Genomic DNA, 27,829 nt, shown 5'->3' with positions numbered 1-27,829 from the left:
CTGCCTGTGTAAACGCAGCCAGTGCCCCCTCGCTCCCTCACTTCCTGTGGTATTCAGACCGAACACATTGTATCATACTTGTTGTTTACATTGCATAAACAGTCTCGGAGTCTGATTAGAATCTATTTGATCTGACTGAATTTGGGTGTGAGTTCAGGGTCATGTACGCAGCAGACTCTCGATGTGAGGTAACTAGCACAACCTGTCTGTCGAGCTCGCAGCTGGATTGAACCCACCCGTCTCTGGTCTTTCATCGCTGACTCGCGAATGTTAGCTAGCTAATTGTTAGATGGGTAGCTAATTCAAGCTAATGTTAACCAACTTATCGCAAGAGAAAAAAGTTAGCGTTTTATTCTTTCAGCGGCAAAATAAGGATTTGTACATTAATTCACCAAAACAAAATACATATGAATAAAACTATTTTTTTTCCAAAGAAGAAAGGCAATTTCCAAAGAAAATACAACAACAACCCTCGAGCTCGGGGTTGCATGTGCAGGGGCTACAGCCTGCAAGGCGGGCTTGGAAACCCCGAGGATTCTCGGCCTCCTCGCGAGCGTCCATCAACACTGGTGTTCAGAGGGAAAGAGTCGTCACCTGAAGCCACCAGATGGACAATGCTGATGTGAACGGGTCTTTTTGAAGTGTATGGACTTTTTGAGAGAGAACGGGACATCAGCAACTAGTTAGCTATCGCCTGAGCTCGAGGAATCTGAGAAAGACCCCCACGAACCTTGCAAGCGACAGCGCTACAGGTAAACAAAGTTGTTTTGACTGACTACATGCGTTAGCTAGCCTCCTCAATAGCTAACTATAGTTAGCCTAGCTATCAAAGCAGTGCTTTAGACAGATGGCTAACGTAATTATAACTAGCAAAATAAAGAAGTAATTATTTTTTCCCCAATCCGACAATCCATATGTGGCTGTAGCTAACGTTATGTATTAGCTAGCTAGTTAGCACTGACTTGGTTAGTTAACTAACTTGACACTTGCTACTAGGCTTGCAAGCTAGTACCCACAAGTTGCTGACCTTGCTGAGTTTCGTTAGCCTTGCATTGAAAACAGAAATCTCAGATCTAGTTAGATAGCCTGACTAAGAACATGGCAAATGTTCTACACAGCTGACCACCACAGTGTATGTGAGTGCCACACCAGGCAGAGCATCCTCAGAAGACAAAATGTAGTAGGCCCAATGTCATACATTGACATGTCAATTTTATAATGACTAGTTTACCATAATCTCTCGTGGACAGATGCATTTAGTTAACACAATCGGGCATTTGACGCAATAACACGAGATTTTAGTTCTGGGTGTGAGAGTACCATCTAGCATCTAGCTAACTACATTTATTTAGTTATCAAACTAACTACCTAACTTTTATGGTTGATGGTGATGGGATTTTCTAGCTTCATATGTTTTAGGAGTATTTGGCTTTGATACATTTTTAGCCAGGTGGATCATAACAGATTAGACTGTGTTTAGACAAAACATTAGTCAAAATACATTTGTCCTAGAAAGTAATTTGGGCACAGGGCCACAAGAAGTGTTTTGTTGAAATCTCAATGGTGGACAGGGTTGCAAGTTGTAGCTAAAATGTCTAATCCAATAACCATTCAAACCTGTCCAAAAGGGCTGAAAACAAGCTTCTTCTTTTTTCTCCCATAGCAAGAGAGGAGTTGCCACATTTATACAATAATTTTTTTCCCCATAACATTATCGAGCCAATTAAGAAGGAATATCAACATAACTTGTAACAACTTTAGAAGCAAAATTCGGTTTTCATCTAAATTATCATTCTTGTGACCTATGACATGACATAATAAACTAATTTGAATATGTCGCAAGAGAAAAGATAATTCACCCTTATTCGCCAGGTCATTTTCCATCAATGGTTGTCGATTTAACTTGTTTGACTGCTATGATTAAGCAATAAGGTATGGCATATGGCTAATATGCCACGGCTAAGGGCTATTCTTAAGCATGACGCAATGCGGGGTGCCTGGATACAGCCGTTAGCTGTGGTATATTGGCCATATACCACAAACCCCCAGGGTGCCTTATTGCTAGTATAAACTGGTTACCAACGTAAAAGTCATTTTTTTGTCATACCCATGGTATATGGTTTGCATTGTTGGTTAAGGGCTTGTAAGTAAGCATTTCACTGTAAGGTCTACACCTGTTGTATTCAGCGCATGTGACAAATACCATTTGATTTGATTTGGTCTGATATACCACAGCTTTCAGCCAATCAGCTTTCAGGGCTCGAATCTGCTTTATAATTATAAACGGGGTGGTTTGAGCCCTGAATTCTGATTGGCTGAAAGCCATGGTATATCAGACCGTATACCACAGGTATGACAAAACATTTAGTTTTACTGCTCTAATTACGTTGGTAACCAGTTTATAATAGCAATAAGGCTCCTCTGGGGTTTGTGATATATGGCCAATATACCACGGCTAAGGGCTGTGTCCAGGCACTCCGTGTTGAGTCATGCTTAAGAACAGCCCTTAGCCGTGTTATATTGGCCATATACCACACCTCTGGCCTTATGCTTCAATAAATCCCTTTTGCGCATGTACATAACTATAGATATATCTGAAAGGGGAGTTTGAGTGATGAAAGTTGGACAGAGGAGCTCAATCTCTGAGCAAGAAACACCTGGACAACCTTTTAAAAAATGAATGTTAGGCTATTTTCTCGCAATTGTGCCATTATTATGTGCCAGTTAAGACTACAAACAGTTATAAATGGCCCATTTGCGAGATTGACTTGTTAGTTCAATAGGCATAGGCTACAGACAAAAATCTGGGTTTATGATTGTATTTCAACTTGCATGGTTTGCTTGGATAGATGCAGGTAGCCTATAGCCCCAGATAGGCCTACATGAGGAACCTAGGCAAGATGTAAACTGAACTATTTAGCAGCTTGCTTAGTTCAAATTAACAGACTAATTTATTCAACATGAATAGTTAGGCGATTTTCGAGGTAAGAAGTGCTTGTGTTTTCCAATAGCCTGCTGGAATAGGCTGAGGATGGGGTCGTAATTTCAATCACTGAATTAAATATTAATAATATGTATATGAACTGAATATGCTTGTCAACAACAGCCAGTGTTATTTATATATATATATATTAACCTGTAGCCTAATCTGACTGACTGTTAAATCAATCTAATGCTTCTAACAACTGATCGGCAATTGCGATAGAGCTTTGATAACTTCCAATTTAATTAACTGAACATGGCCATTATGAATTGCATAATAACACAAGGTTAAAACAACAATACACTCAAGTTATAGGCTATTTATTAAATCCGTTTGCCAGCTCCAGGTAGGCTACACAAGTGGCACAAATTGATTTACAATGACTCGTCATTTCAACATATTTATTGTTTTGAATGGTAGCCTACAATGGCATATAAAAGTATAGGCTACTTGATGGCCAACAGATACAAATGTATCATTTGCCACATTTTAATGTCAGTTTCATTAAGGACTTTTCCCCATAACAGAAGCACGCGAAGGAGTTCCATAACTTCCATTTCAAATTTCCACTCGCGCATAATGACAAGTTAAATAGCCTTCCTACAACTGGTAAAAAGTTGTCAAGACATGCGTGTGTGCTGCTTTGTCTCATCTCACTCACGTGACCCAGCCAATAATGGACTAAGCTCTCTCAACACACACACACCCCTCCGGCCCTCCCCACCACTCAGCAACAGCCTCACTGCCTGATAGTCAGCAGCAGCAGGTCACACGCAACATGCAAGCAAAACATTTTCACCCGCGACATCGTTTTTCAAAGTAGCCCAATTTTGCAATAAAAAACTGCGAACATAGCCACCCTGACGGTGGAGTTCATTTTGCATGGCCTGGTGCCCCGGGTGGTTGGAGATTTCACTTAGGGACCAATGGAATAGTCTAAAATTAGCTAACTCTGCCACCCGGGGCACCAGGCCATGCAAAACTAACTCGACCACGACCCATCCCTTCTAGTAATGTGATGAATGTCTATGGGGCTTCCAGTTGGCAAAGTGTAATAGAGTACCACCACAGAGTTTGTAAACCCAGAGGCGCAACATCGCAAGACTTCTGGGAAAGCTTGCGAAACAGACCAAGCAGTCCAGGCTGGGGTTTGGGGTTTGAAAAGTCAATGAGAGAAGTGAAAAATTCTTCCTTGGTTGTTAATTTTGTCAATCTAAATGCACAATCTAGATTCGAGCCAATGTCTTAAGTAGTTCAACATGTTATTACTCTAATCTTGTTAAAGTGAAAACAGATTTGATGGCCTGCACATGCACAGTTCGGCGCGAGACGACCGTTAGACCCGATGACGTGTTTCTGCGCATGAGCTTAGCTAGCCAACTTCTCCATGACATCGCCTACAAGTGTGATCAGGGATTTCTATTGGAGAAGCAGTTTCTGCCTATCTTCATACTGTACTGTCTTTGATACCACAGTGTTTTCGTTGTAATACCCATAAAACCTTGCGGTCAAACACGGAAATGGTTGCAATACTTTTTTCGCCATTCATTTCTTCCTATAGGGGATTTTAGAACTACTTCCAACAAGGTCTGTTTCATGTACGCTTTCCCTGGCGGGACTTTTTGACAACCGTGTAGAGTGGACAGACGGAAACCACTCCTCAGTAAAAGGCACATGACAGCCCACTTGGAGTTTGCCAAAAGGCACCTAAAGGACTCTCAGACCATGAGAAACAAGATTCTCTGGTCTGATGAAACCAAGATTGAACTCTTTAACGAACACATTCTCTCTCTCTCTCCGTAGACATGATGGAAGAACTGCACAGCCTGGACCCTCGACGGCAGGAGCTGCTTGAGGCTCGCTTCACAGGAGCCGGAGTGGCCAAGGTCTGTCTCTCCATTCAATTGTGTCTGCATCCATTCTCTGTGTGTGACAGTGCTGCCCTGGCATCCAGTTTCCTGTGTATCAATCATAATCTGTCTCAGTAGCACTCCATGGCAAGGCACCCCACCGGGCACACCCACCCACCCACCCACCCAATAATGGAATAGTCAGCAAGCCAAGGACAAGGAGCCCTACTGCTTGATGTTACCAAGGGCCTGTGTTGCTAATTAAAGTACATTCCAACCCCAAATGAATAGGGAAGACAGACTCTCACCATATTAAGTAATTTCATTCACTTTCATTTGGGGTTAGCTGGAATTAGGGTACACAGAAGGTGTGGTAGACTGCTTTTGAGGTCTGACAAACTTTCATTTTGATACTAGTTCAGTTGCTACTGTCACAATAAATAACACGCAACGTTTATGCCTGAAACTTGTTTATATATATATATATATATATATATATATATATATATATATATATATACACTGCTCAAAAAAATAAAGGGAACACTTAAACAACACAATGTAACTCCAAGTCAATCACACTTCTGTGAAATCAAACTGTCCACTTAGGAAGCAACACTGATTGACAATACATTTCACATGCTGTTGTGCAAATGGAATAGACAACAGGTGGAAATTATAGGCAATTAGCAAGACACCCCCAATAAAGAAGTGGTTCTGCAGGTGGTGACCACAGACCACTTCTCAGTTCCTATGCTTCCTGGCTGATGTTTTGATCACTTTTGAATGTTGGCGGTGCTTTCACTCTAGTGGTAGCATGAGACGGAGTCTACAACCCACACAAGTGGCTCAGGTAGTGCAGCTCATTCAGGATGGCACATCAATGCGAGCTGTGGCAAGAAGGTTTGCTGTGTCTGTCAGCGTAGTGTCCAGAGCATGGAGGCGCTACCAGGAGACAGGCCAGTACATCAGGAGACGTGGAGGAGGCCGTAGGAGGGCAACAACCCAGCAGCAGGACTGCTACCTCCGCCTTTGTTCAAGGAGGAGCAGGAGGAGCACTGCCAGAGCCATGCAAAATGACCTCCAGCAGGCCACAAATGTGCATGTGTCTGCTCAAACGGTCAGAAACAGACTCTGTGAGGGCCCGACGTCCACAGGTGGGGGTTGTGCTTACAGCCCAACACAGTGCAGGACGTTTGGCATTTGCCAGAGAACACCAAGATTGGCAAATTCGCCACTGGCGCCCTGTGCTCTTCACAGATGAAAGCAGGTTCACACTGAGCACGTGACAGATGTGACAGAGTCTGGAGACGCCGTGGAGAACGTTCTGCTGCCTGCAACATCCTCCAGCATGACCGGTTTGGCGGTGGGTCAGTCATGGTGTGGGGTGGCATTTCTTTGGGGGGCCGCATAGCCCTCCATGTGCTCGCCAGAGGTAGCCTGACTGCCATTAGGTACCGAGATGAGATCCTCAGACCCCTTGTGAGACCATATGCTGGTGCGGTTGGCCCTGGGTTCCTCCTAATGCAAGACAATGCTAGACCTAATGTGGCTGGAGTGTGTCAGCAGTTCCTGCAAGAGGAAGGCATTGATGCTATGGACCGCCCATTCCCCAGACCTGAATCCAATTGAGCACATCTGGGACATCATGTCTCGCTCCATCCACCAACGCCACGTTGCACCACAGACTGCCCAGGAGTTGGCGGATGCTTTAGTCCAGGTCTGGGAGGAGATCCCTCAGGAGACCATCCGCCACCTCATCAGGAAATCACAAAATCCACATCTCCTGATGTACTGGCCTGTCTCCTGGTAGCGCCTCCATGCTCTGGACACTACGCTGACAGACACAGCAAACCTTCTTGCCACAGCTCGCATTGATGTGCCATCCTGGATGAGCTGCACTACCTGAGCCACTTGTGTGGGTTGTAGACTCCGTCTCATGCTACCACTAGAGTGAAAGCACCGCCAACATTCAAAAGTGACCAAAACATCAGCCAGGAAGCATAGGAACTGAGAAGTGGTCTGTGGTCACCACCTGCAGAACCACTTCTTTATTGGGGGTGTCTTGCTAATTGCCTATAATTTCCACCTGTTGTCTATTCCATTTGCAAAACAGCATGTGAAATGTATTGTCAATCAGTGTTGCTTCCTAAGTGGACAGTTTGATTTCACAGAAGTGTGATTGACTTGGATTTACATTGTGTTGTTTAAGTGTTCCCTTTATTTTTTTGAGCAGTGTGTATATATATATATATATATATATATATATATATATATATTAATATCTCTGTGTGTTTTTAAATACTTTATTGTGTGATACTCATTTAGTTAACCTGTCTTACATACAGGGCCTTCAGAAAGTATTCATACCCCTTGACTTATTCCACATTTTGTTACAGCCTGAATTAAAAATTGATTAAATGTATTTTTTTTCCTCAACCATCTACACACAATACCCCATAATGAGAAAGTAAAAACAAGGTTTTTAGAAATTTTAGCAAACGTATAGAAAATGAAATACAGAAATATCTAAATTACATAATTACATTCACACCCCTGAGTCAATACTTTGTAGAAGCACCTGGTGGCAATTACAGCTGTGAGTCTTTTTGGGTAAATCACTAAGAGCTGTGCACACGTGGATTATACAATAGTTGCCCATTTAGAAATTCTCCAAGCGCTGTCAAATTGGTTGTTGATTATTGCTAGAAGACCATTTTCAGGTCTTGCAATAGATTTTTAAGTAGATTTAAGTCTAATCTGTAACTCGACTATTCAGGAACATTTCACTGTTTTCTTGGAAAGCAACTCCAGTGTAGATTTGGCCTTGTGTTTTAGGTTATTGTGCTGCTGAAAGGTGAATTCATCTCCCAGTGTCTCGTGGAAAGCCTTCTGAACCTGTGCCTGTGCTTATAGCTGTATTTAGTTTATTTTTATCCTAAAGAACTCTAGTTCTTGCCGATGACAAGCATACCCATAACATGATGCAGCCACCACCATGCTTGAAAATATGACCGGTGGTACTCAATGAAGTGTTGTTTTGGCTTTGCCCCAAACATAACGCTTTGTATTCAGCACAAAAAGGTTTTAAAATGTAAAAAGGTCCATTTAAAATTCAGTCTGTAACACAGCAAAATGTGGAAAAAGTAAAGTGGTGTGAATACTTTCTGAAATCATTGCAGCACATAGAAGCATTTGACATCCATTTTCTTGTTGACCAATGTGTTGTTGTTTCCTCCAGGGTTCAGGAATAAACGAGTCGTCCAACCAGAGCCTGTGCAGCGTTGGCTCTCTGAGCGACAAGGAGCTGGAGGTCAGTATGACTACACACCTGTGCGTGTGGCGGTGAGGGAGGACACTTTATTTTTATTTTTTATGAGCATGGCCTTATTTCTAGTACAGCATATTGGATGACTCATTCATATTCCATTAACCCAGCTCAATGTAACATCGATAAGATTAGGCTACTACATGATACTAAAATGTTCATGTATACCAATCATGAGGTCGCTACAACAGGTAGAGAGAGAAATATGAGTAATCCAGACAGTGATACAGTGGGGAAAAAAAGTATTTAGTCAGCCACCAATTGTGCAAATTCTCCCACTTAAAAAGATGAGAGAGGCCTGTAATTTTCATCATAGGTACACGTCAACTATGACAGACAAAATGAGAAAAAAAATCCAGAAAATCACATTGTAGGATTTTTAATGAATTTATTTGCAAATTATGGTGGAAAATAAGTATTTGGTCAATAACAAAAGTTTCTCAATACTTTGTTATATACCCTTTGTTGGCAATGACACAGGTCAAACGTTTTCTGTAAGTCTTCACAAGGTTTTCACACACTGTTGCTGGTATTTTGGCCCATTCCTCCATGCAGATCTCCTCTAGAGCAGTGATGTTTTGGGGCTGTCGCTGGGCAACACAGACTTTCAACTCCCTCCAAAGATTTTCTATGGGGTTGAGATCTGGAGACTGGCTAGGCCACTCCAGGACCTTGAAATGCTTCTTACGAAGCCAATCCTTCGTTGCCCGGGCGGTGTGTTTGGGATCATTGTCATGCTGAAAGACCCAGCCACGTTTCATCTTCAATGCCCTTGCTGATGGAAGGAGGTTTTCACTCAAAATCTCACGATACATGGCCCCATTCATTCTTTCCTTTACACGGATCAGTCGTCCTGGTCCCTTTGCAGAAAAACAGCTCCAAAGCATGATGTTTCCACCCCCATACTTCACAGTAGGTATGGTGTTCTTTGGATGCAACTCAGCATTCTTTGTCCTCCAAACACGACGAGTTGAGTTTTTACCAAAAAGTTCTATTTTGGTTTCATCTGACCATATGACATTCTCCCAATCCTCTTCTGGATCATCCAAATGCACTCTAGAAAACTTCAGACGGGCCTGGACATGTACTGGCTTAAGCAGGGGGACACGTCTGGCACTGCAGGATTTGAGTCCCTGGCGGCTTAGTGTGTTACTGATGGTAGGCTTTGTTACTTTGGTCCCAGCTCTCTGCAGGTCATTCACTAGGTCCCCCCGTGTGGTTCTGGGATTTTTGCTCACCGTTCTTGTGATAATTTTGACCCCACGGGGTGAGATCTTGCGTGGAGCCCCAGATCGAGGGAGATTATCAGTGGTCTTGTATGTCTTCCATTTCCTAATAATTGCTCCCACTGTTGATTTCTTCAAACCAAGCTGTTTACCTATTGCAGATTCAGTCTTCCCAGCCTGGTGCAGGTCTACAATTTTGTTTCTGGTGTCCTTTGACAGCTCTTTGGTCTTGGCCATAGTGGAGTTTGGAGTGTGACTGTTTGAGGTTGTGGACAGGTGTCTTTTATACTGATAACAAGTTCAAACAGGTGCCATTAATACAGGTAACGAGTGGAGGACAGAGGAGCCTCTTAAAGAAGAAGTTACAGGTCTGTGAGAGCCAGAAATCTTGCTTGTTTGTAGGTGACCAAATACTTATTTTCCACCATAATTTGCAAATAAATTCATTAAAAATCCTACAATGTGATTTTCTAGATTTTGTTTTCTCAATTTGTCTGTCATAGTTGACGTGTACCTATGATGAAAATTACAGGCCTCTCTCATCTTTTTAAGTGGGAGAACTTGCACAATTGGTGGCTGACTAAATACTTTTTTCCCCCACTGTACATTCAATACCACCTTGCACACTCTTGCCTGCGTCTAGCTGATCTAGGGTGCAATTATTAGTCCAACAGTTGCAAACAAGAGTTTCTATTGGACAAATTCAGGTATGTTTATCCCTGTTTGGTTCCGCTTGCAATTGTTTTTCAAAAGAATCGGCGGAATAAATACACCCCTGATCACCCGCACACAGAGTTCACTTTCATAGCAGCCACATACAAACAGCATGATCACATAATTCCTTCTCACATCTATTCACTCTCCTCCTCTCACCTTTGCCCTTTGCTTGTGGACTTCAGTGCACTGCAAATCAGCTGTCTGTGACCAGGCAAAATTAACGCCAAGCCAAACCTTCATATCGTAACCGCTAACCTCTACACACAGCCTACATCCTTATCACCAAACTGTATTAGCGAACATCATAGTCAACATAGCTACTAGAACTAACGCGTTAGTAAACCCGCTACAATCATGCAGTACAGTCAGCAAGCAGTTTAGCAGTTACATCGGCGGGGCCCCGGTGGTAATAAATTAATACAACCAAAAGCTTACCTTGACTTGGAAGAGTTCCAGTGTTGGATAGCCATAGCCAGCTAGCTAACATAGCATCCCTCTCTGTTTGAACCGGGTGTTTGAGTAGGCTAAACTAGCTCGCTGCATTCGCTAGCAAAGTGAAAAAAATACTACTAAATATAGCTTGCTCTCTCTCCCTCTCTTGCTTCTCCTTAATTTTTTTATTAATAATTTTGTTCAAAACTGTTTAATCTTTAATCATGTTATGTACTGCAGTGCTAGCTAGCTGAAGTTAATGCTTTCAGTACTAGATTCATTCTCTGATCCTTTGATTGGGTGGACAACATGTCAGTTCATGCTGCAAGAGCACTTATAGGTTGGAGGGCATCCTACAAAGTTGTCATAATTACTGTGGAAGTCTGTGGAAGGGGGTGAGAACCATGAGCCTCCTAGGTTTTGTATTGAAGTCAATGTACCCAGAGGAGGACGGAAACTAGCTGTTCTCCGGCTACAACATGGTGCTACCCTACAGACTGCTGTTGAGGCTACTGTAGACCTTCATGGCAAAACAGTTTGTTTTATTAAATTATTTGCTAACGTGAATATATTTATTATAGTTTTATCTAAAAATGATAACTTTTTTCAATGTAACTTTTTATTTTTATTAAATTCACTGAGGAGGATGGTCCTCCCCTTCCTACATTTACATTTACATTTTAGTCATTTAGCAGACGCTCTTATCCAGAGCGACTTACAGGAGCAATTAGGGTTAAGTGCCTTGCTCAAGGGCACATTTACGTCATTTAGCAGACGCTCTTATCCAGAGCGACTTACAAATTGGTGCAATCACCCTATAGCCAGTGGGATAACCACTTTACAATTATTATTTTTTTGGGGGGGGGGGGGGTAGAAGGATTACTTTATCCTATCCCAGGTATTCCTATTCCTCCTCTTAGGAGCTTCCACGTGCATGTACACACACACACACAATTCAGTCCCATTCAAAATACTATTTTCCCTAACCTTAAACCTAGCCCTAGCTCCTAACCCTAGCTCCTAAACCTAATTCTAACCTGAACCCTAAACCCCCTAGAAATAGCATTTGACCTTGTGGGGACTAACAAAATGTCCCCAGTTGGTCAAATGTTTGTTTGTTTACTATTCATGTGGGGACTTCTAGTCCCCACACATATAGTTAAACACACACACACACACACACACACACACACACACACACACACACACACACACACAATCAATCAATGGAAATTAGGTAACCCAGAAAAGAGGGACACAAGTTATTCTGTAGTTGTCTTTCTTCCAATGGTGTGTACTGTGGGATCCCTTTGCTTAGACACCAGAGAAGAAGCCCAGTGACCAGAGAACCAGGAAGAGGAAAGGAGAGCAGTACGATAAGGGAGGCGCAAGAAGTCACAAAATTAGCGATTACTTTGAGGTGAGTGAAAAATTCATGACGTGCGCAGCTTTCTTGCTAACATATGGCTTACCTGCATGTGAAGCACTTTAATTAACGCTCTTGATTTGAAATAGATCATTTCTTCAGACTCTTTGTCTGTGCTTGTACATTCATCCTTCAATTGTTCAATCATTTCTCTCTGTTTCTCTTGCGCGCACGTGCTTTGGCTCAGTTTGCCGGTGGTAGTTGCCCTGCTACCAGTCCGGCGTGGGGCATCCCTCCCCTGGTGCTCTCTTCCTCTCAACACTCACACTCTAACCCCCCAGTGGCGGTGAGCACCAGCTCTCTTTATGCTCCCTCACTTAACGACTAACATAACTATCAGTGTAGATCAATGGGAACAGTCTGAAATGTCTCTCCCCCCTTCTTTCTCATTAGGTGCAGCAGGGCAGTCCGTCATCCACCGGCTCAGCAGCTCCCGCAGAGCCCTCCTCTTCCTCCTCCTCCAGCTCTCTGAAGCCTGCTCTACTCCACTCCTCGTCCTGCCACAAATCTACTCAGGTAAACAGCCCTGCCTGGCCTGGCCTCCCAACTTACCTGACATGGCTAGATAGGGTGGTCTCCCCTGGCACAGCTCACATCCACCTCTGCCATATTAGAATGCGCTGTTGTTGTGCCACTCCATACTAGGCAGTTGAAGTAATCCTATCCTTAACTTGGAAATAATTGGAAAGCTGGTTATTGACCACCAGCCTAACTACGCATTTGTTGATTAATCAACCCTATTGATGGATGCATTGTCCCTTCTGTCATTAGTGCCTTTTCTATTAACTTTTCTCAAACCCCACTCTCTCTCTCTCTCTCTCTCTCTCTCTGTCTCTCCAGTCGGACTTGACGCTTGAGAAGCTGACAGCATTAGAGAACAACAAGAACTCTGACCTAGAGAAGAAGGAGGGACGGATAGACGACTTACTGAGGGTAAGACATTGTTTCACATCTTTATCTCTTTCTACGGATTTGGAGTTACTCGGTAGAATAAAAACTTTTGTACGTTTTATCACAGGTGTGTAGGAGAATCCAAAATGTTTAATGTGACCAAAACGTTGCTTGTTTATTTGCAAATCATCTGAGTTTACCTTTTTTGTCTAATTACATCTCCCCAGCTTGTCAAATGATATCTCCCGAGTGGCGCTGTGCCACTAGAGATCCTGGTTCGAATCCAGGCTCTGTCATAGCCGGCCGCGACCGGGAGACCCATGGGGCGGCGCACAATTGGCCCAGCGTCGTCCAGGGTAGGGGAGGGAATGGCTGGCAGGGATGTAGCTCAGCTGGTAGAGCATGGCGTTTGCAATGCCAGGGTTGTGGGTTCGATTCCCACGGGGGGCCAGTATGAAAAAAAAAAAAAATGTATGCACTCACTAACTGTAAGTCGCTCTGGATAAGAGCGTCTGCTAAATGACGTAATTGTAAATGTTGGGTAGTTACTTTGATAGTAGCTGTAGGTGTCTGATAACTAGGGTTGCAAAATTACTACTGATAACTGTATACAAACACACATTGTTTTTAAGGCTAACTGTGACCTGCGACGCCAGATAGACGAGCAACAGAGGGCGCTGGAGCGGTGCAAGGAGCGCCTCAACAAGTGTGTGACCATGAGCAAAAAGCTGCTTATCGAGAAGGTGAGTGTCTGTATTTCCATGGGCACCCTTGGTCCTAAATGTCCAAACAACAAACTGATATGGTCAAACTTCAAAACTAGCAGTACTTAGTGCAAAATCGATGCTGAGTGGCATAAGGGTCTGTTCACACAGCAGAAGAAGCACAACCTGGCTCAAGATAAATTCTAACCCTGGAGTACTAGCTACCTGGTAGTTAAATGGCAATTCCACCACTTCAACCTCATTTTAGTTATCTCCAGCACAATACCAGTGTGTACATATGTGAAAACGGTGCATTTCTATGTTTTGTTGGAAAAAAATATCAAGTTAAAAAGTTCTACCCGATGACATCGTCAAAAGTTAAAACAGTGATTTTTAAAACGTGAGTTTCACAGTTAGACCCTCCCTCTGGCTAGAAACTCATTGCAGGTTTTGAAAATCACTCTTTTTATTACTTCCCAGAACCATTTTTTAGGACCTTATCTCTTTAACCATAGATCATAGAAACGTGCCATTTTCACATATGTAGACAATGGTATGGTGTTGAAGATAATGATTATGAGGTTGAAAAGTGGCAGAATTGCCCTTTAATTAATTGGCGAGAGGTTCATAGGAATTAAAGAATTGTAATCAGCTGTGTGTGTGTGTGTGTGTGTGTCCAGTCGAAGCAGGAGAAGAGGACGTGCCGGGACAAAAGCATGCAGGACCGCCTGCGACTGGGCCACTTCACCACCGTGAGACACGGAGCCTCCTTCACCGAGCAGTGGACTGACGGATACGCCTTCCAGAACCTCATCAAGTCAGTACAAACACACACTCTCAACCTCTTCAAGTGAACACACACACAGCTTAGAGGCACACATACATACACTGTACACCCAACACATAGAAATAAATAGAATAACTATGATTTCTATGGTCCAGCACTGTGCCACCCTCACTGCCCCTCATTGTGTCTGCCTCTCTGTGTGTGTGTTCCCAGGCAGCAAGAGAGGATAAACTCTCAGAGGGAGGAAATAGAGAGACAAAGGAAGCTGCTGGGTAAGAGGAAGCCCTCCACCTCCTCCACCACCACCACCACCACGGCCCAGAGCCTCACCCTCCTCACCACCCCCAACACCATGGAGCCTCCAACCACCCCCAACAGCTCCGGCACCAACAAACGCAAGAACAAGAGCAACGGACAAGACAACGAAGCGTAAGGAAGAATTGTACCTTTGGCTTATCTTTGAGTGGGTCATGTTCATTCGGAAACAAAATGGAAGAAAACATAGGAAAACGGGGAGGGACTACCTGAATTTGTCCAGTAAGAAAGACTCCTTTTCATTTTCTGTTGCAAAATGTTTTCCCTTGAGTGTCCTTATGAACACGACACAGATATAGGGAAAAGGGTGTCCCAATCCCAAATCGACCCTATGCCCTTGTAGGAATTTGAGACTATTTAATTGATATAGGTAATATGGTGAAACTTCCACCTAGCCTATCAGAGGACAAGTTGGAGCTATTACGATATTGCTTACACCTGTTGAATCCATTCAGATCTCCACAAGTACAGAGGGTCTAGAGGTCAATTTGGGATTTGGCCAGTGTTGTTGACTTATGTCAAGCCCCCACAGTATGAGTTTGGAACGATAGTGGCACGATTCATGTGTCGCAGCAATTTTTCATGACCTTTAGGTCATTCACGAAAAACAGTCGCACACTACTCCGCGGCTGTCCTACCTTATCGGTGACTAAAACCAGATTGTTGCCCTTTGCCTCCCTCCATAGGATCCATGAGATTTAACAATAACGTTTGACCGAATGTAAACTTCCTGCCTCCCCCCATTGTCTCACTCAGTAACTTTCCATACACATAGTTATTATCCACCCTCCATTGACACCAACATATACATTCATTATACATGTAAAGTAATCAATAAGTTCTAGTATGGTAACATGAATAAGTCTATTTCAAGCTAGAATCCAACAAGGGTAAAATATGCACATCCAAGTTGTTCAGGTGCAAGCTTCCACACAGGTGTAGCTGGTCCATTAATTAAGCACCTAACTGGGACAGTGTTCAGTAGACACGAAACTAACGAAGATTACTTTGTTTTAAAGTTGACCCTTTGTCATTGAACCACACAGGTTGTCGCTTGCAGAATATCACGAGCAGGAGGAGATTTTCAAACTCCGGCTTGGGCATCTAAAGAAGGTACTGTCCTCCTTTCGCTGTCATCTCTGCAAGAAACATAGGAGAAATGCAATACACAATAAATCCAAACAATACTGTCATCAGACTAACAAGTGTGTGTGTCTCCTGTAGGAGGAGGCAGAGATCCAGGCAGAGCTGGAGAGGTTGGAGCGTGTCAGGAACCTCCACATCCGGGAGCTAAAGAGGATCCACAACGAGGACAACTCCACGTACGCTCCCCTTTGCCTTCATCTCTTTTTCTGCATTCCATTCCAATTACCAAACTCGTTCTCACTGCAAAGCACTAGCACACCTGATTTATGCCCCGCACATTGACTCTGTACCGGTACCCCCTGTATATAGCCTCCCTACTGTTATTTTATTTTACTGCTGCTCTTTAATTATCTGTCATTTGTATTTTTTACTGATCTATTTTTTTTCTTAACTGCATTGTTTTTTAAGGGCTTGTAAGTAAGAATTTCACTCTACGGTCTATGTCTACACCTGTTGTATTCGGCGCATGTGGCAAATAAAATGTGATTTGATTTGATCATGGTCCCAAAGATTAAAGGCAGGTTGACGTTTATTGTCATGAATCTTGCCCTGTAGGCAGAACTGAGAGATTTCCGCTAGCTGGGCCAGCTGTAAAGTCAAAATTGGCTATATTGTAAAAATTCATGAAAACAAAAATGTAACCTTTAATTTAAGGTTAGGGTTAGGCATCAGAGTTGGCAGTGTGGTTGGGGTTAAAATACGATTTGATGACTTTGTGGCCACACCAGATAGTGACCACTCTGCAGAGCTTTATCCAGGGAAAGATTCATGACAATAAATACCAACCTGCAGATTGAAGACCTTGATTATTTGAATCTAGTGTGTTTAGTGCTGGGCTGGAGCAAAAGCTAGCACATCCTGTAGCTCTCCAAAACCAGCCAGAGTACACAACATTTGGAGTGGGCTGTCCTGTTGTATGTTTATCCTCCTGGAATGTAGCATGTACCTGTTCCTTTGATCAATCCTCATTCAGAAACTGACCTGTGGCCTCCCCCTCTCATCAGATTTAAAGACCACCCCACGTTGAACGACCGATACCTGCTATTATATCTGCTGGGACGAGGTGGCTTCAGTGAAGTCTACAAGGTGACCACTTTTTTAGGCTTGGTGTCAGTAAACGTCAGCAAAGAACTGAAGAAAATTGTTGCCAACATCACCGTCACTGACCCTAGATAACATGAAAACAGTCTAACCAGCTCTGCCAGGGCAAGTAAAATTGTCAGTGTGGTGTTGTCTCATTTGTTTCTGGAAGTTGCTAGCAAACTAGCCAACGTTAGCCAGTTAGCTTGGGTGCTCAACTGCCGTTGTGAGATTAGAACGCTCAGATTAACCCTACTTCTTGGCCAGAGCGTCCAGTGTTCGCTCTAAGCGCTCAAAGTGAACGAACAATCTGACAACGCTCTGAATTTACGAACAACCCAGAGCGCACTCTGTAACACTGGAGGCAATTTACGAAGTCCATCCATCCATGCTATGAACTGAATATTGCTCTATATCATTCCATTGGTTTGGTCTGACTCTGTATTTACTCTGTGTTCATCCCTAGGCCTTTGACCTAACCGAGCAGAGATACGTGGCGGTTAAGATCCACCAGCTCAACAAGAACTGGAGGGACGAGAAGAAGGAAAACTACCACAAGTAAGGAAGCCTGCGGCTGGGCGACCATGTTGTGTCCGCCAAACAGCCCTCGCAGTGCACAGGATAATCATTTGAAGTAGACTGGAAAGCACTTAATGGAAAACGAGTTTGATATACTGCTGTTGGCGGTTTTATCATATACAATGCAGTTTCTCGCTTTTTTCTTTAGATTTGAGTAAATAATTGCTGCCTTCTCAAGGAAATCATCCAAGAGAAATTCTAAGATAATTGACGCTACAATATTCTTAGAAGTAAGGTAATACTAGTAAATCAGTTGTGTTATGCGTACAGAAAATGTTGCCTCCAGTCGTTGGCAGTGTTTTAAATATTTGGCTCTGCCCATAAAATAAAGGCTTTTAACTTAATCACACACAAACTCCTTGGATGGTTAATGCATATTTGGTTGATGTAATACCCCCTTATTCTGTACATCCATTATCCGGTTGTTGGGATTTTCCACGATGTTCTTGGCTGTATATCTTCATGTGACTGCTTAGGTCCGACGCTGTAGACATCTTCTCTGTGTGTGTGTGTGTGTACTGTGTTAAATCACTACAGTATTTGACCTTAGTGCATTCATGTTTGTTTCAGGCACGCCTGCAGAGAGTACAGGATCCACAAGGAACTGGACCATCCCCGAATAGTCAAACTGTATGACTATTTCTCACTGGACACAGACTCGTAAGTCACTCAATCACTAACTCATTGATGAATAGGAACTTTCATCCCTGCCTTTATTCGTAGGCAATCTAGTCAATTTAGCCCTTAGTTCTGTGTCTGTATGGTGCTTCCCATTTTATTATATGGTTTTCTCCTAATTTTAAAAGGCTTTAATGTGTGTGTTCTCCACCCCAGGTTCTGCACAGTACTGGAGTTCTGCGAGGGCAACGACCTGGACTTCTACCTGAAGCAGCACAAGCTGATGTCTGAGAAGGAGGGCCGCTCCATCATCATGCAGATCGTCAACGCACTCAAGTACCTCAATGAGATCCGCCCGCCCATCATCCACTATGACCTCAAGCCAGGTCTGTCATGCCACGGTCCCTGACAACCCTTACCCTAACCAACCCCTGATAATCCTAACCTAAATCGTTGTGGCAGTAGGCTTGTGCTGTGCAGGAGTGACCGGGTCAAATATATACAGTACCAGTCAAAAGATTGGAAACAAGTACTCATTCCAGGGTTTTTCTTTAATTTTACTATTTTCTACATTGTAGAATAATAGTGAAGACATCAAAACTATGAAATAACACATATGGAATCATGTAGTAACCAAAAAAGTGTTAAACAAATCAAAATATATTTTATATTTGAGACTTCAAATAGCCACCCTTTGCCTTGACAGCTTTGCACACTCTTGGCATTCTCTCAACCAGCTTCATGAGGTAGTCACCTGTAATGCATTTCAATTAACAGGTGTGCCTTCTTAAAAGTTAATTTGTGGGATTTCTTTCCTTCTTAATGCGTTTGAGCCAATCAGTTGTGTTGTGACAAGGTAGGGGTGGTATACAGAAGATGGCCCTATTTGGTAAAATACCATGTTCATATTATTGCAAGAACAGCTCAAATAAGCTAAGAGAAACACCAGTAAATCATTAATTTAAGACATGAAGGTCAGTCAATACGGAAAGTTTCTTCAAGTGCAGTCGCAAAAACCATCAAGCGCTATGATGAAACTGGCTCTCATGAGGACCGCGACAGGAATGGAAGACCCAGAATTAACTCTGCTGCAGAGGATAAGTTCATTAGAGTTACCAGCCTCAGAAATTGCAGCCCAAATAAATGTTTCTTAGTTGAAGTAACAGACACATCTCAACATCAACTGTTCAGAGGGGACTGTGAGAATCAGGCCTTCATGGTCAAATTGCTGCAAAGAAACCACTACTAAAGGACACCAATAAGAAGAAGAGACCTGCTTGGGCCAAGAAACATGAGCAATGGACATTAGACCGGTGGAAAAACCCTTGAATGAGTAGAGTAGGTGTGTCCAAACGTTTGACTGGTACTGTATATGTCAAACACTTGACGGTATTTGAGGTGCACTAGATTTAGCTTGGATTTTACACCTTTGGGACTATTCCATTGGTTCGACTTGCAAACTAAATAGAGCGCAGCTTATTTGAAAGTATTTGATTGTGTTTGACCCTGCTGTGACGTCCAAGCATATCTGGGTATTAAATTAGCCGGTCCACTATAGTCTTCCCTTTTTATAGGATTTTGTAGCAGACACCAAATAAAGTTCAAGGTAAAATGTATGTATCATATGCAATGTTCCCTCTAATTTTTTTCAGCACTGAGCAAATTTCAGGTCTGCTGAGCTCAAACTTGAACGTTGTGAAAATTCTGTGCAACTTCCAGCACGCGTTTACTGTAAACACTGAGGCTGTACCCGCTTTTAGTTAGTTTTAAGTGGCCGAGTAGGCTACTGTGGCTATTTTATCATAACATAGGCCTACCAGAGTGGCCTACCATCAACTATGGCGAAAATGCATCCCATAACATTTTAACATGGAAATAGCTGTTCTATCATTCAGCCTAAAGTAGCAGCCAATGTGTGGTGTTCAATGTAGACCTACATTCCATGAGACTTTTGGAAAAAAAACATGCAGGGCTTGACATTAACCCATTTATCCACTTGAGGTGACTTAAAATGTTTTTTGATGCAAGAAACCACTTTACAAAATATATTACGTTATTATTCCCATACCATTATTACTGAGAATTAGACAAATTATGCTACCCTTTGCCTATTGGTTACTTAGCTTATTCAAGCCTGTCTCAAAATACAACACTGCCTTTAATACAAAAAAAAAAGCTCTTTACCTGACTCTCTTTTCAAAGATGTCTAGAAATGTATACGTTTTGTGCTCTTGTAGGAAGCAATCCCTCCCCTAATGCTGACTACAAATGATCTATAACTGGGCTAATAACTAACTAGCAAAGGATATTAGCAAAATGTGCACACATGGCAACATGCAGCTCTCACTTTGAGTAAGTAAGTGGCACAGATCCGTATACGGCAGTGGTCTATTTGTATATAGGCCTACTGCAGCTCTGATTGGTTATACCGCACCGGTCTGTGTAGAGTACGGGCTAAGTCGTGCGTGTCAATGCAATAGAATCCTACTCCATGCATTCTGCCTACAACAAAATCTCTTGCATAGTTAGTTTTGTTTCGGTATGTTGCATTGAAAGTGACTAATATTGCGTTGATTCAATCACAATTGCCACAGTAAAGGGAAACATTGATAGTGTTAACTAACAGGGAAAACTTTAGAAAGTTGAGTAAAGTTCAATCTCATGCTTCTCTCCGTGGGCTGATATTGTATTTCTTCTGCGCGGCAGTCTCCGCTTCTGCGCACCCACGCAACGCATGCAACTTAGAGGGAATATTGACCATATGTATGAAATACAATGAACTGCTTACTCACAAATTACCTCTCAATAATCAAAAGATTCATCACAATGTGTGTTTGACTACATTTCCCATATCTCCCTCTCCATAGGCAACATCCTCTTGGTGAACGGCACGGCATGCGGCGAGATCAAGATCACCGATTTCGGCCTGTCCAAGATCATGGACGACGACAGCTACAACTCTGTGGACGGGATGGAGCTGACCTCCCAGGGAGCAGGGACTTACTGGTACGCACTTACACACACACTTGCAAGCACACATACACGTGTGCAAGCAAAACACACACATACACACAAAGTTTCCATTGCTGACTGTTGTAACATTCACACACTCAATCTACATTGAAAAAAATATATACATTTTACATGCAACAATTTAAAAGATTTTACTGAGTTACAGTTCATATAAGGAAATCAGTCAATTGAAATTCAGCAGGCCGTAATCTATGGATTTCCTTATGATCTGTTGGTCACATATACTGTATCTTTTTAAAAAAAGGTAGGGGCTTGGATCAGAAAACCAGTCAGTATCTGGTGTGAACACCATTTGCCTCATGCAGCGCGACACATCTCCTTCGCATAGAGTTGATCAGGCTGTTGATTGTGGCCTGTGGAATGTTGTCCCACTCCAATGGCTGTACGAAGTTGCTGGATACTGGCGGGAACTGGAACACGCTGCCATACACATCGATTCAGAGCATCCCAAACATGCTCAATGTGTGAGTATGCAGGCCATGGAAGAACTGGGACTTTTTCAGCTTCCAGGAATTGTGTACAGATCCTTGCGACATGGGGCCGACATGGCGACGGATGAATGGCACGACAATGGGCCTCAGGATCTCATCACGGTATCGCTGTGCATTCAAATTGCCATCAATAAAATGCAAGTGTGTCGTTGTCCGTAGCTTATTCCTGCCAATAGCATAACCCCACTGCCACCATTGGGCACTCAGTTCACAACGTTGACATCAGCAGACCTCTCACCCACATGACGCTATACACACTGTCTGCCATCTGTCTGGTACAGTTGAAACGGATTCATCCTTGAAGAGCACACTTCTCCAGGGTGCCAGTGGCCATCGAAGGTGAGCATTTGCCCACTGAAGTCTGTTACGACGCCAAACTGCAGTCAGGTCAAGACCCTGGTGAGGACGACGAGCACACAGATGTCCTTCCCTGAGACGGTTTCTGACAGTTTGTGCATGGAACATTTCTGGGATCTTTTATTTCAGCTCATGAAACATGAAACCAACATGTTTACATGTTGCGTTTATATTTTTGTTCAGTATAATTTACTAACTAATTATAATGCCCCCTCTGCAGGTACCTGCCCCCAGAGTGTTTTGTGGTGGGGAAGGAGCCCCCCAAGATCTCCAACAAGGTGGACGTGTGGTCGGTGGGGGTCATCTTCTACCAGAGCCTCTACGGACGCAAGGTAAACACACAACGCTTGAATTGATTCCCCTTCGCACACTGTGTGTCCTTGCAATGTTTTGCTAACATCATGCCTGACAAATGTCACTGTCTGAAACTTTACTCTAGAACCAGTTGTGTAAGTCTGGTAGGGAGGCTACTGAAACTCTACATTTTAATAAATATTTATTTGCTAGTCCCTTCAACCCTTCTGCTTTTGTCCTTTCAAGCAACAATGATCTTGAAAGTCTTGGAGTTTGTAGGCTTTCAAAGAACTCCTGCCTCATTTACCCTCTTTTCCCCCTCTATCGCTTTTCTGTCTCTCTCCGTAAATCTCTAACATTCCTTTTCTTCCTCTCTCCAGCCGTTTGGACACAACCAGTCCCAGCAGGACATCTTGCAGGAGAACACCATACTGAAAGCCAAAGAGGTGCAGTTTCCCCCCAAACCTGTGGTCACCACAGAAGCCAAGGTACGCAACACACATTTGTAAACACACACTTACTTGCATGCACACAAACATTCACACTCCGTCACTCTACCGTTCTCTTTCCACGCACACACACAAACTTTCATTCACTCGCACACACACACTCTGTCACAGTCCGCTAAACCATGTAATCAAACTCCCATCTCTTTAACTCCTCACAATCGTTTACCCAGATTAAATTGTATAGTGAGTGAACCATCCACCATTCCTTTAACTTCACAAAATAATCCAAAAGTCTGATGCTTGGGAAAATGGTCACAACGAGGGACCAGCGTGTGTGTGTTTCAGGGTAGGGGGGTGTGTCGAGCTCCATCAGCTAGGACTAGACATTGGATAATCAAATCTCCCCATTCTTGCTCAATTTTGCATGCATTCTGTCGTGGACAATTTTAGTACTGAGAGAGACTTGTCATTTCTTTAACAATCATCTTTATTCAATATCGATTTAATTATTGCAATAATGAGACTGGTCGACCCAACATTCTTGACTGTTGGCCGAGAACCTTTACAGAAAATGCTGGTTCTTATATAGCTGACACTTGTTAGCGCAAGCTATCTCTAGTGACCATACGCCCAGATTAGCTGCAGGGAGCTAGAGTGGAGACCATGAAAACACTGCATTCGTAGAACAGAAATGACTTACTATTTGTTATGTATTAATATCAAACACATTTTTCTCTCACACTTCTCAAACAGATACAACTGTATATTCATTCACACATCAAGTCTTCTCTTAATTTGGGCTCTAATGGAGCAACTGTTGAACATCTGAGCTTGTGGTTGTTTTGTGGGGAGTGTGTATGAGTGTGTGTATCCCACATCTGTTGCTATAGGGTAATGATGTTAGGGACTACAGGATGAATCTCAATTGTTTTCCAAAATAATAATTGCTTGCCAAAAATGTAATTTTTGTAATGCCTATCCTGGTTATAGGTAACAATCCTTCCTATGAACTGCCTACATTAGTATGCATATTATTCGTTAATTGTGGAAATAAATTAACTGTAAATAAATAAAATAACTGTATACAATGCAATTGAGGTGAGGGCGTTGGAAATGCTTTTGGCAGGTAATCTGCATTGGTTCTGTGGGTGGCACTGTGTGCTCTTTTTAAAGGATGGGGGGGGGGCGAAATATACTTCTCCCATGGGGCAAACAAACTCAAAAGGGGTGATGATATTAATGAACAATAATTTGGATCAAAATGTGCAAATTGTTCAAACAGATCCGCAAGGTAGATGGATTCTTTTAAATATGTTATTGGACCATAAACAGATTTGGCTCGTTAATCTATACGGTCCAAATAATGATAATCCACGCTTCTTTGAAAATATATATACAAATGTATTATAAAATTCTAGCAAAATGCATTGAGTATGGAATTAAAAAGGTATTGTAGGATATTATTCATTCTAATCACACATGTTTTTTACATGGACGATACATTGGATATAGTATAAGGCAAGTACTGGAAACGACTAGAATTTATATATAAATGCCTGGAATATTTCAATTTTGGAGAATCTCTTATACAATGGGTTAAGGTTATGTATAGTAACCCTAGGTGTAAAATAGTAAATAATGGCTACTTCTCAGAAAGTATTAAACTGTCACAAGGAGTAAAACAAGGTTGTCCACTATTGGCATATCTATTTATTATGGCCATCGAAATGTTGGCTATTAAATAATATCAAGGGGCACTAGAAATCTAGGGCTTAAAAACAAAGGTGTCATTGTACGCTGATGATTCATGTTTTCTTTCAAATCCACAATTTGGATCCTTCCACAGCCACATACAGGATCTAGATAATTATTCTAACCTCTGGATTACAACCAAATTATGATATACAGTGGGGAGAACAAGTATTTGATACACTGCCGATTTTGCAGGTTTTCCTACTTACAAAGCATGTAGAGGTCTGTAATTTTTATCATAGGTACACTTCCAAAATCCAGAAAATCACATTGTATGATTTTTAAGTAATTAATTTGCATTTTATTGCATGACATAAGTATTTGATCACCAACCAACCAGTAAGAATTCCGGCTCTCACAGACCTGTTAGTTTTTCTTTAAGAAGCCCTCCTGTTCTCCACTCATTATCTGTATTAACTGCACCTTTTTGAACTCATTACCTGTCTAAAAGACTCCTGTCCACACACTCAATCAAACAAACTCCAACCTCTCCACAATGGCCAAGACCAGAGAGCTGTGTAAGGACATCAGGGATAAAATTGTAGACCTGCCCAAGGCTGGGATGGGCTACAGGACAATAGGCAAGCAGCTTGGTGAGAAGGCAACAACGGTTGGGGCAATTATTAACAAATGGAAGAAGTTCAAGATGACGGTCAATCACCCTCGGTCTGGGTCTCCATGCAAGATCTCACCTCGTGGGGCATCAATGATCATGACGAAGGTGAGGGATCAGCCCAGAACTACACGGCAGGACCTGGTCAATGACCTGAAGAGAGCTGGGACCACAGTCTCAAAGAAAACCATTAGTAACACACTACGCCGTCATGGATTCAATTCCTGCAGCGCACGCAAGGTCCCCCTGCTCAAGCCAGCGCATGTCCAGGCCCGTCTGAAGTTTGCCAATGACCATCTGGATGATCCAGAGGAGGAATGGGAGAAGGTCATGTGGTCTGATGAGACAAAAATTGAGCTTTTTGGTCTAACCTCCACTCGCCGTGTTTGGAGGAAGAAGGAGGATGAGAACAACCCCAAGAACACCATCCCAACCGTGAAGCATGGAGGTGGAAACATCATTCTTTGGGGATGCTTTTCTGCAAAGGGGACAGGCGACTGCACCGTATTGAGGGGAGGATGGATGGGGCCATGTATCGCGAGATCTTGGCCAACAACCTCCTTCCCTCAGTAAGAGCATTGAAGATGGGTCGTGGCTGGGTCTTCCAGCATGACAACGACCCGAAACACACAGCCAGGGCAACTAAGGAGTGGCTCCGTAAGAAGCATCTCAAGGTCCTGGAGTGGCCTAGCTAGTCTCCAGACCTGAACCCAATAGAAAATCTTTGGAGGGAGCTGAAAGTCCGTATTGCCCAGCGACAGCCCCGAAACCTGAAGGATCTGGAGAAGGTCTGTATGGAGGAGTGGGCCAAAATCCCTGCTGCAGTGTGTGCAAACCTGGTCAAGACCTACAGGGAACGTCTGATCTCTGTAATTGCAAACAAAGGTTTCTATACCAAATATTAAGTTCTGCTTTTCTGATGTATCAAATACTTATGTCATGCAATAAAATGAAAATTAATTACTTAAAAATCATACAATGTGATTTTCTGGATTTTTGTTTTAGATTCTGTCTCTCACAGTTGAAGTGTACCTATGATAAAAATTACAGACCACTACATGCTTTGTAAGTAGGAAAACCTGCAAAATCGGCAGTGTATCAAATACTTGTTCTCCCCACTGTATGTATACATACATGCAGACATACATACATATATATATATACACACACACACATATTTTGTATATATGGGGATTGTAAATGATGCAGACAATTACATTGATGGAAGCTACAATCTATCTGCAATATTAAAGCTGATCTACCCCCTTTACCTCCCTCTCTCCGTCAGGCCTTCATCCGCCGCTGCCTGGCCTACCGCAAGGAGGAGCGCATCGACGTGCTGCAGCTGGCCCAAGACCCCTTCCTCATGCCCCCCTTCCGCAAGGCCCTGGCCACTGGAGCCGGGCCCTTGGCGTCGGGCTCCACACCCTCCACGTCCAGCGCCTTCAACAGCAGTGCCTCAAACTGAGGCGCCCAACGCCACCCTAGAGGGCCCGTGGGGGCCACATTACTCAAACGCCCTCCTTTCTGAAGAGAGGGATGGGGGTAGGAGGATGGAGGGGAGAGGGTAAAAACAGAACAAGGGATGGGGATGGAGGAGTAATAGCTGAAGCGCCCTCCCTCTCCCCACCCCTCCTAAGACACAAAGGGGCAGTGCCAGTCTGGCTTGTCTATAAGACCCAATGGCTGCCCACGCACATGTACACACATACCCCTGCCACAAAGAAGGGAAAGACCTTACTTGCCCTGTCCAGTGGGCTGCATCTCAGGGCCATTGGAAAATGGCCTAAAGTCATGGTGTGTGTGTATAGTGTGTGCCCTGTGCATACCTGTTTTCGGGATAACCAAACCGCGCCATTCCATTTGATGTTTTGAGAGAAAAGCTTTTTTTAAATACATTTTTGCTTGAGTTGTATCGTAAGTTGAACTCTATATATTTTTCCAATAATATAATAATCTGCAGCCAGTCCAACCCCCCCCCCCCCCTACACAATTGTGAGCCATGAAGTTTTTGGAAGGGTTCAAATGAAGGGGGAGTTTCTGTTTCTGATGACCAAAGTTGAAGGCATTCCTGGTTGATACAACAGTTACATTATACACACGTCTAACTGACAAGCTAAAGAAAGCAATCGTTTTCACTAGGATTGTCACTTTTGACTATTTTAATCAGTTTGAAATAATTGCTTGGAAATCGTACTGGGAGTTGACTTTGTTATTTGGATGGTTGTCCACCTTTTTTCATGAGGCTTGCCCCCAAAATGGAGAGGGAGAGCGACTTAATAGAACTGCATATAAACCATTAAACTGACTTTTGGTATGACTTTGTGGTTTGTTAGCAAGGAGTTATGTCAAAGATAATACTCATTCATTGCAAATCGTGCAGTATAACAATCTAAATTCCAACATGACTTAAATATTGGCAAAGTTATTTTAGTACATTGTGATACCTGATTTCACTCTTGAGCATAGGCCTGTTGTATACCAGAGAAAAGCAGAATAGCTTAACTTGTAATACTCAAATATACACAGACATACAGAGCTAGCAACCCAACGACTGCCTGAAGAGCCAATCTCATAACGTGCCTATAGAAAGTATTCACACCACTTTTTACACATTTTGTTGTGTGGATTAAATTGAGATTTTGTCACTGACCTATACATAATACCCTATAATGTCAAAGTGGAATTATGTTTCTAGAAATTTTAACAAATGAATTAATGGAAAGTCTTGCGTCAACAAGTATTCAACCCCTTTGTA

At 42.8% G+C, this 27,829-nt stretch overlaps 1 protein-coding gene across 1 annotated transcript; it reads left to right on the top strand.

Annotated features, from left to right (window-relative positions):
* Nucleotides 1–55: 55 nt before the first annotated feature.
* On the top strand, nucleotides 56–27,388 carry LOC311131706 (serine/threonine-protein kinase tousled-like 2). Its single transcript, XM_084164812.1, has 19 exons — nucleotides 56–752; nucleotides 4,787–4,869; nucleotides 8,075–8,146; nucleotides 11,855–11,956; nucleotides 12,356–12,478; nucleotides 12,803–12,895; nucleotides 13,486–13,596; nucleotides 14,238–14,374; nucleotides 14,558–14,773; nucleotides 15,706–15,772; nucleotides 15,884–15,981; nucleotides 16,810–16,891; nucleotides 17,352–17,443; nucleotides 18,035–18,124; nucleotides 18,299–18,468; nucleotides 20,950–21,088; nucleotides 22,184–22,295; nucleotides 22,638–22,745; nucleotides 26,360–27,388. Exons 2-19 carry the CDS (start codon nucleotides 4,789–4,791, stop codon nucleotides 26,537–26,539), a joined length of 2,073 nt encoding a protein of 690 aa, XP_084020938.1. The 5' UTR covers nucleotides 56–752; nucleotides 4,787–4,788; the 3' UTR covers nucleotides 26,540–27,388.
* The last annotated feature ends 441 nt before the right edge of the window (nucleotides 27,389–27,829 follow it).

This window comes from Coregonus lavaretus, assembly GCF_964263955.1.
Source record: "Coregonus lavaretus genome assembly, chromosome: 1".
NCBI lineage: Eukaryota > Metazoa > Chordata > Actinopteri > Salmoniformes > Salmonidae > Coregonus > Coregonus lavaretus.
This window is presented reverse-complemented; position numbering and strand designations above follow the sequence as displayed.